We start from the raw sequence: 10,355 nt of genomic DNA, 5'->3' as shown, positions 1-10,355 counted from the left end.
TATAACAGGTAATATAACGTGTACGTTACATGTAACATCCATGTTAGTTGTAATTTCCCACTCATAGATGTAACATTTTAATATAACATATATTACATTGTAGTTATATTGTAATTATACAGGGTGTTCGGTAACTAACGGACCAACGATCACAAATGGATTCTTTGGTCAATTTGGGAACGATTTTTCCTCAGCGAAAATGTCAAAAAAGGTCATCATTTTTTACAACTTTCCAATATTTGTCATTATGTATCTTTATAACTAAGCCTCAAATTAAAATTGTATTATAGTAAACTCTACCTGAAATTAACTGAAGAATGTAATTATGTTAGACTTTGAACTCCAAAACGTTTAGTTTTCAAAAAACCCATTTTTTTCAATCGCTTATAACTCGAAAATTATTGACTTCTCAACATTTTTGCTGAGGAAAAATCATCATCTTTTCACCTACCCTACAACCCCTCAACGGTTGGCACCGGAGTTCCCGAACACCCTGTATACCAAATAGCACATTGATGTATTGATAAGTCAGTGCTATCTTGGGATATAATGACAATATAACTACAATGTAATATATGTAATATTAAAAATGTTACATCTATGAGTGGGAAATTACAACTAACATATACGTTACATGTAACATGCTTAAGTATATAACATTTATATATTGTGTTTGTTGGGGAAAAAATAAGACAAATTTAATAATTATATATACTAATTCTATACATAAACTTATTAATTCAAATTTCCAAATAGAGTAGAAAGAATATCATGCATAACATTTTTCCAGAATAAAATAAATAAAAATAAAATAAAATAAATTGAAGCGTATTGCTTTTTGTGTGTTTCTATATATTTTTTTTATCTCCTCGACTACTCCTGATAAAAAACGCATCGCGATAATGAAAAGTAATCCTTTTGCCTAAATGATTTCTTTTAATCAAGACCAAATGTAACACACACACATATATACATATATATATATATATTCTCTTCCTCTTCGTAATAAATTAAATTTATTACGAAGAAATAGAAGATATCTATATAGAGAAGATTTCTATAAGAAATAGAAAATATCCATCAATAAGAGCAGAGAATAATATCTATCTCCTTCTTCGATTTTTTGATATTTTTATTCTTATTATTATCTGTTGCCTGGCATTGTGCAAGGGGCTGTTCACATGTGCATCATAAAATAGTAAAATACAACACAACTTGCAATGCGATGTGCGACATCTGGTAGCCAATAGGAGAGTTTGTTTCCTAGGGGGAAAAATGGCGGTAGTCAAAAATCCGCGCTTTCTATTGGATGTTGGATCGCTCTGCGACGTGATTGGTCGATTCGATTCTGCCGCAACTTTCACTCATGTGAATAGCAGCCAATGGTGAAGTGAAAGTGGCGGTTCCTTTACGCAAGAATATTTGAATTACGCTGGGTGCGAAGAAGTGCGAGTCTCGCAGGTAAAATAACATTATTATTTATTTATCATAAGTTAAAGAGAACTTTTGACAACTAAAAACAGTAAGATATGACGTTTTCTCTATCGTATGCACAAATATTGCTACGCATTTGCGTATTTATGCATCAAATTCATCGTTCAAACGACGTCCACTCTTCTCCCCCTCCCTCCCACTCTCCTCATCACTATAGTATATTCAGCAAATATTTTTATCGTAATATTATTTGTAAGACGTTATATAGTTCATTGTATAATATTAATTTACTTGTTCCCTGTGTTTCCCGAAGATAAACGAACATCAATTGAATATGTACATCATGCAGTACTTGATGTAGTACTGCAATATATACTGTAATATATATGAAGTAAGAATTTGCATATATATATATATATACTTGTTTATATGGGAAAACTTTTTGTGTATAATCTTCACATTTCGTATAACTTAATTTTTTCCTGTAATTATATATAATCAAGAGATAATTAAAAATAAGAGAGTAATTTGGAAAATATAATTTGTACTTTTCAATTATCTTAATTTTTATGTTAGCATATTTCGCTTTAATTTTTCTTAATTATTGTTATTATGTAATTAAGAAAATATCTTCATATTTTTGTACTTAAAATTAGATAATTATAAAAAGCAAAATCAGAACAGAAGGACAAAATATTTTTAATTATGCTTAATAAGTTTGGCTTCGTATCCAAAATTTGTTAAATCTGTTATCATAGTTGTTAGAGCATCGGAAGAAATAGATTTAAGTGGTGCACGAGGTAATCCTACATTGATTTCAGTAAGAAGAGACATTGCTGCTTTCATAGTCTGCACCCAATTGCCTACAAATAATCAATTCTTATAGTAACAATGTATTTTGTTAAATATATATATAAAAAAAACAATAATTACCATGTTTTGTTATAACGTGTACAATACTTGAAAGTTTTTCCTGTATATTTTTAGCTTTTAACATATCTCCCTTTTTGCCAGCAGCAAGAAGATCCAGTGTAAGTTCCGGAAACATATTTATACTGGTCAATATGAAGGAGTCCATTCCTAGTGCACATGCAGCATTCACTAACTAGAATAAGAGACTAAGGTAAATATATTTATTTTACACTTAGAAATATCATATTAATTAAAACAAACACATTTGTTTTTTCAAGATTTTTAAGTTTTAATTTTACTTTACCTGATCATTACCAAGAAAAACAACAAATTTCTTATTATTGGCATGTAATGCTTGTGCACCCTCTTCTAAATTAGCACTGGTAAATTTTATGCCCACAAATGATGGTATTTTATCACCAATTGATTCAAGAAATTGTCCCATGTGTACTAAAAAAAATTTATATATGATATGGATGTACTTAAAGATATACTAATACTAATTATATTTATTAAATTTACGATGCATATATTTAAAAAGATTGCTTACTATTAACATTGGTGAACATGGGAATATGGTAGTATAATAATGGTGTACTTGGTGCTGCCTTGCCAATCTTCTCCAAATATTCAGTTAATTGTTCAGGAGTAGTAGGTTTGAAATATAATTCTGGTAAACAGAGTATAGAATCTACATGTAGATTCTCTGCATGTTTTGCCTGTGAAATTACATTCACTTTATTATTTAATCGTTATTCATTTTATGATAATCATGTAGTATTGTTGAACATATTATTCTGCATACATCAAGTATACTTTGTATATTGATATTGCACTTACAAGCTCGATAACATCAGGAAGAGGAGCACCTCCTACTTGAATCATTAAGTGTTGCTTTGTATTTTTTACTGCTTTTACCCAAGTTTTAGTAACGAGTTTTCGTTCATCAACAGACATTGATGTTCCCTCACCACTTGTACCATTGACTGTAAAATGATATATGACAAAATAAAATGGCAACATTAATGGCAATATTAATTTTAAAGTGAGAATGATCATATATCAGTGCCCTTTCAAATATTTTTAAGCAAATTATTTCTACAAAAATTTAATAATAAACACGTACATAAACATACAAATGCTATTGGGAATAAATTAGAAATTTTTCATAATAAAAATCACATACCAAGTATACCATTAATTCCTTTTTTTGCCAAATATTTTGCATATTGTGGTATAACATCCAAATTGAGAGATCTATTAAATAAATTTTGATCATCATTATTTAGTTTAACATTAACAATGTATAGAAATAAAATAATTACCCATCATGATTATAAGGCGTTAACACTGGCACAATAAGACCTCTGTAGGTATATGATAATCGCTGTAATTAAAAATTTAATTATCTCTACAATATAAAAAGTGTTACATTTTTTGTTTTAGTTATTTTTATTTATATTAATGATATATCTTTTATGTACATATATAAATCTAATACAACTGTATATCTGCTCGACAATTAAATGAATTTATTTTCTACACATTTATCTCTCTTATTTAAAAAATAAAAATTGTATAGATTGTTAAAAAATGTTGCGGTTTTATAAATAATTTTTTATTTCCTATTCAACGAATATATTTTTAAAAAACACTAGAATTGATTTTAAATATAAAATTTAAACTTTTAAATTTATTTCAATATATTCAATTAATATTTATGTTTAAAAAATAAAATATATGCATACAGTAAAAGAAACCATTATTTTAGCATTCTTCTTCGATTTTAAGACAGATTATAATATGGATATTTTCTATATAGACATTACAAGATATTTTATCAAAAATGTTTTTATAATCATATATATTAAATGTTATTTAATAATGATATATTTATATATGTATATATAGTATAATTGTCATTACTATTTTTCTATATTTTCAGAATATATCTTATTTAATCATTCCACACTGAATGATGACACTACAATTTGAGAGTTTCTGTGGTGCAGTATATGCGATTTGAGAACTTCTATAGTGCAGCACATATAAACTGGTGAGTCAATTAAAAATTTAATGAAAAAACATATGTGATTTTATCGTAACATCAATGTTTGTTTGCATTATATCGATATACATATATAGTTTAAACGTAATTTAATGGTTAATTACGTTTGCCAAAACAAAATCATGTTACTTGTAAATTTATATCACTTAATTTGTGATACGTATATGAACAGAAACAAATGCAAACTTTCAATTATTTAATAAATAACGTTTGTCTAATGTGTTTGATAAATTTTATGAATATTATATACTTACTGACATTGTTAATGTGAATGCAACTAGTGAACTGATAGCAGTTAGAAGCAGTTAGAATGAAAAGAAGTGACTAAATATACCATCTCCCCCCCCTTTGTCAAGCTCTGATAAGATTGATTGTCGTCTTATTTATAAATGTATTAAAGACAAACAGGTTCAAGTTGCAACTTCAAGGTCTGAGAAAGAAATTGATTAAATTTGAATTGAAACATTCTTCTATAGTTACTGTTAAAATGGTTAAAACGAATATACATAATTTAACAAATACAAACATTTTGTCTTATTATTTGCATAAAATGGAATCATTAATAATATATACAATATATATATATATAAATGTATGTGTATATAGATAATTGAAACAATGACAGTAATAATACATTATTGATTTAAAAACGATGACATTAATAATGTTTATTCGAAAATTGGACATAATGGATAAATACTAAAGAAAGATCTTTATGAAAATTATTTTTATATATTTCAGAATTTTGAACTATTTTTTTATAATATTGTTTAATATTAATTATACATTTAAAATATAGTATAGTATTAATTGTTATCTTTGTTTATCAAACATGAAAATCAACTGAATATATCAGTATCTGATAGTATATAATGTGATATGAAACAGGAATTTACTTACATGATATGTAAAAACTTCTTTTGCATAAACTTAAATTCTTGTTTTATCCTATTTTATTTTTTATATAATCATAATTAAGAGTAAAAAAATACAATTTGCATCTTTTATTTATCTACATTCTTATATTAATGAGCTTTTGCTCATTATTAATTTTTAGAACATACTTTTATATTATTTTGTGCTTATAATAAGATAATTTATTATATGAAATAGAATAATCAAAATAAAAAGACAAAATATTTTCAATTATGCTTAAGTTTAGCATCAAATCCTAGATTTATTAAATCTGTAATCATAGTTGTTAGAGCTTCGTGAGAAATAGATTTAAGTGGTGCACGAGGTACTCCTACATTGATCTCAGTAAGAAGAGACATTGCTGTTTTCATAGCCTGCACTCTATTACCTGCAAATAATTAATTTTAGTAACAATGTACTTTGCTATATAAATACATATAAAAAACGATATTTACCATGTTTGGTTATAACAAGTACAGCGTTTGAAAGTTTTTCTTGTATATTCTTAGCTTTTAACATATTTCCATTTCTTCCAGCAGCAAGAAGATCCAGTGCAAGTTCCGGAAACATATTTACGATGGTCATTATGAAAGAGTCCATTCCTAGTGCACATGCAGCGTTTATCGTCTAAAATAAAAACCAAGGTGAATATAATCTATATTCCACTAGAATTAAAATTAATTAAAACGTATGCCTTAATTTTTACGAGATTATAAAGATTTAATTTTAGTTTTTACCTGATCATTACCAAGAAAAACAACATATTTCTTATTGTTGGCACGTAATGCTTGTGCACCTTCTTCTAAATTAGTACTGGTAAATTTTATACCCACGAATGATGGTATTTTATCAGAAATTAATTCAAGAAATTGTCCCATGTGTACTATACAAAATTTATATAATCATACATACATCATACTTAAAGAAATATCAATATCGTCAATTATATTTATTAATTAAATTTACTATGCATATATTTAAAAAGATTACTTACTATTAACATTGGTTAACATAGGAATATGATAATATAATAATGGTGTACTTGGTGCTGCTTTGCTAATCCTTTCCAAGTATTCAGTTAATTGCTGAGGAGTAGTAGGTTTGAAGTATAATTCTGGTAAACAGAGTATAGCATCTGCACCCAGATTCTCTGCATGCTTTGCCTGTGAAATTACCTTACTTTTACTTTATTATTTAATTGTTATTATATAATCATATAATGTATATTAAATATTATTCAGCATACGTTAGTTATGTATCTTTTATATCTTAACGTAGTACTTACAAGCTTGATAACATCGGGAAGAGGAGCGCCTCCTACTTGAATCATTAAGTGTTGTTTTGTACTTTTCGTCGCTCTTACCCAAGCTTCAGTAACGAGTTTTCGTTCATTGACAGACATTGTCATCCCCTCCCCACTTGTACCATTGACTGTAAAATGATAGGTATATAAAATGTCAACATTAATATATTAGTTTTAAAATAAAAATGACAAATAAATCTGATCTTTGAATAATTTTTAAACAAATGGTTTCTACGAGAATAAACATAAATGCTGTGATTAAATATAGATTAGAAGTTTTTAATAATAATGACTTACCAAGCACACCATTAATTCCTTTTTTTGCCAAATATGTTGCATATTGTGGTATAATTTCCAAGTTAAGAGATCTATTAAATAAATATTAAATAAATATTGATTATTACTTAATTTAACATTGGCAGTGCATAGAAATAAATTAATTACCCATTACTATTAAAAGGTGTTAACACTGGGGCAATAAGACCTCTGTAGATGTATGATAATCGCTGTAATTATAAATGGAATTATCTTTATGATATAAAAAGTGTTTAATTTTTTGTTTTTGCCCATATTAATTAAAATCTTTGATATATATATATATATATATATATATATATATATATATATAAGTAAAACTTTATGTCATGTATCTACTCAAGAATATTAATTTATTTTTTACATATTTTTTATATTAAGATATTTTTAATATTATTTTTAATAATGATATCGATAACTATCTTTACTGTTTTTTTATATTTCAGAATATATCTTATTTGATCGTTCCACTCTGAATGATGACTGCAATTTGAGAAATGTTATGTACAGATGCGATTCGAGAACTTTTGTGTTGCAGTTTATATGCTTGAATTTTAAAAGGTAAGTCAACGCAAAATTTAATGAAACAATTTTATTTGTAACATTACGCAGCATATTGTCCTACGACATTTTTCTTATCAGTAATTATCAACATTAAAAAAATTTATGGTTCTAAAAGATTTCTGCCTTCTAAAAACAAAAAAAGAATTAATTAAGCTAAATAAAAGACAATCGGCAATCTGTATCTACAGATATTGAGATGAGATGCAGTTGATTTTTGAGAATTATATTTATTCAGAATTATATTTCCTCTCTCGCTTCATCATGCTACGCACTGACTAGTTCGCAGGCGCAGCTGTTCTCTCACTCCGGCTCCCCCACTCCACGTCTGTCACGTGACGCGCTCCCCACTCCGCGCTCATCACGTGACGTGCTCTCCGCTCCGCGCCTGTCACGTGATTCGTGACGCGTCGCATACCAGCGCCGCCTAGAGGTCAAAGTTGATTCAAAGTCGCACGCGTCAAGGTGCGTTCTCTCTCTCTCTCTCTCGCCACGATAATTAAGTATTGTACGAAAAATTCTTTAATTAAGGCAGTATTGTGCGCTAACATTAAACGCATTGAAGCATGCGAAACGTAATTATGAAGGACAACGCGTAGAATACTTTGATTGAAGTAATATTACGACTCGTAAACAAAGTTATATCTTTTCAAAACTAATCTCCTTCGAATTTTAATTAGTTACTAATATCAAGTCATGCCTATCGCTCTCTATTAGAATGAAGGATATATCCATCTTTAATTCTAGCTTATATATTTATATCATGTATGTTATAATGCAAAAAATAAGATTGCTCTAATATATGTATGTATTTTATTTGTTGCAGGTAGCATTGTGATACGCAGTGCTATTTACGCGTCGTGTCGGGAGTGCCGTGTAAAGTTTCGCGTGTCGGGAGTGCCGTTGAAAGTATCGGACGATCGTATTCATGTTTTCGCGAGTGTCTTGAGTGCTACAAAGATCCAAGAGAGGAGGAGGAGGCCCGGGGAGGCATCAGGCGACAGTGGGCCAGGTGTGAGGTAAGCAAAAGAAAAACATTTTTCTAAACTCTATTTGTTGTGTATAAAATATTCATTTATAAGATATATATATATATATATATATATATATATATATACACCCACAGTATGTACATACATAATTTGAATATTTTGTTTTCAGATTCGTGTGCTGTATATTACAACTTCGCTATTGCACATATTGGTGAGTGAGAAATTGTTTATAACATTTCTATAGCGGTAATGAAGGTGTATAAAATTAGCGCTTTATTTCGTGGAGATTTATAAATAATTAAGAGTTGTGACTACTTTCAATAGTTCTAGAGTTCTCTCTAATTTTAGAATTATAAATCTTAAATTTTAATAATTATATTGATAAGGAAAATGTTTCGACAAAATGTTATGGCATATCAGTTTGTCCTTAGGCATTTTTTGGTTTGATCGCCAGGACTATTTGTTTAAAAGAATTCTAGATCTATTGAAAATAAAGTCAGAACTCTCAACTATTTATGATCTTTCACGAAATAATATACTAGCTTCACATACACTATATAAAGCTCAAAGTAATTTCAATTGATTAATCATGTTTGCCAACAAAATCATGTATTAATTATGTCATTTAATTTATGATACGTGTAATTATATGATGCACAGAAACGAGTGCAAACTTTCAATCATTTAAATAACATTTATTTAACGTGTTTGATGATATAATATTGTTAATATATTATATACTTACGGACATTGTTGATGAACGTAACGATAAAGTAAATCTAATAGAAGCAGCAGTGTCAAAAGAAGCGACTGATAACTGAATATACATTCCCCCTTCTATTGCCAAGAGTTGATAAGATAGATTATCATTTTATTTTGCAAAATGCATTAAAGACAAGCAGGTAAGTTAAAGTTAGGACTCCAAATGTTCGAGAAAGAAATGATTGATTAAATTCCAATTGAACATTTTTATATAATTATTGCTAAGATGAATATATAATTTAAAAAATTCAAATGTTTGATTACTTTCATAAAAATGGAATCAATAATATATACGAATGCAGCGGAATGCAGATAATTTAAACTTAAACAATGACAATAACATATATTATTTGTTTGAAAACAACAATATAATTTAATGGATGAATATCGGTCAATCATATATTTTTTATTCAACAAATTTCTTATCCGCTAATTAAAAATTCTCTTAAAACAAATCGAACTAATTAAAGTAGTTTTTAAATAGAAATGACATGTAGGTTAAAAGATTTTTATTAAATTTAATTTAAATTAAATATTTTCGTAATTTACATGTTTTAAGAAAATCAATATAAAAAATTAACTTTAATATAAATTAAAAAAATATATTATTATTATATTTTTTTAAAATATAAAGGGAGATAAGAAATATAAAGGAAGAATTTGTTTAATATAATAACAACTGCAGTTATTTATAAAAATGCTCTTTATGTTTATTTACATGTAGATCCTTTTCCTCAACAATGTCAATAGTATTAATATATTATTGTAATAGTAAATTCGCTATAAGTTTCAAGATAGTGGCATGCTTCATTTTATTTGTTTAACGGATATTACATGTTTTTCTTTGTTATCGAAACGAGAACGGAAGCTACTCGAATGTTTATGTAATAACGCCAAAGAGAATTCTATTTAATGTTAGCTGCTACTCTTATAATGCTCCTTTTTTATTTTGCAATAATTGCCACTTGAATGTGACGAGAGAAATGCTACGGCATATCGTATGCGTACTAGGGAAGAAGTTTCTTGTTTAGTAATAACATTTTTTTGCCTCATAATCTTTCACGTCCACCCTTTTTATGCCTTTGAATATCAT

At 27.5% G+C, this 10,355-nt stretch overlaps 2 protein-coding genes and 1 long non-coding RNA gene across 4 annotated transcripts; 1 reads left to right on the top strand and 2 right to left on the bottom strand.

The window, feature by feature from the left end:
- Positions 1–2,117: 2,117 nt before the first annotated feature.
- On the bottom strand, positions 2,118–4,750 carry LOC114934262 (N-acetylneuraminate lyase-like). 2 transcript variants are annotated; one of them, XM_029306932.2, is made up of 8 exons: positions 4,669–4,750; positions 3,672–3,733; positions 3,533–3,603; positions 3,187–3,332; positions 2,897–3,065; positions 2,651–2,796; positions 2,368–2,539; positions 2,118–2,297 (listed from the first exon to the last, which is right to left on the bottom strand). In XM_029306932.2, the coding sequence occupies exons 1-8, from the start codon at positions 4,672–4,674 to the stop codon at positions 2,134–2,136; spliced, it is 936 nt and encodes a 311-aa protein (XP_029162765.2). In that variant the 5' UTR covers positions 4,675–4,750; the 3' UTR covers positions 2,118–2,133. The 2 variants fall into 2 exon arrangements, with proteins under 2 accessions (XP_029162765.2, XP_085339382.1); XM_085483256.1 differs by lacking the exons at positions 3,533–3,603; positions 4,669–4,750.
- Positions 4,751–5,349: 599 nt separating this feature from the next.
- On the bottom strand, positions 5,350–9,545 carry LOC114934261 (N-acetylneuraminate lyase-like). The gene is made up of 8 exons (XM_029306931.2): positions 9,246–9,545; positions 7,077–7,138; positions 6,930–7,000; positions 6,615–6,760; positions 6,324–6,492; positions 6,067–6,212; positions 5,785–5,956; positions 5,350–5,717 (listed from the first exon to the last, which is right to left on the bottom strand). The coding sequence occupies exons 1-8, from the start codon at positions 9,327–9,329 to the stop codon at positions 5,557–5,559; spliced, it is 1,011 nt and encodes a 336-aa protein (XP_029162764.1). The 5' UTR covers positions 9,330–9,545; the 3' UTR covers positions 5,350–5,556.
- On the top strand, positions 5,871–8,734 carry LOC114934267 (uncharacterized). Its single transcript, XR_003820249.1, has 4 exons — positions 5,871–5,973; positions 7,394–7,508; positions 8,335–8,527; positions 8,670–8,734. It is a non-coding gene; the product is annotated as an uncharacterized LOC114934267 (long non-coding RNA).
- Positions 9,546–10,355: the final 810 nt, after the last annotated feature.

The sequence above is a fragment of the Nylanderia fulva genome, unplaced genomic scaffold (assembly GCF_048542155.1).
Source record: "Nylanderia fulva isolate GAGA-0341 unplaced genomic scaffold, ASM4854215v1 Scaffold24, whole genome shotgun sequence".
NCBI classification, from domain to species: domain Eukaryota; kingdom Metazoa; phylum Arthropoda; class Insecta; order Hymenoptera; family Formicidae; genus Nylanderia; species Nylanderia fulva.
This window is presented reverse-complemented; position numbering and strand designations above follow the sequence as displayed.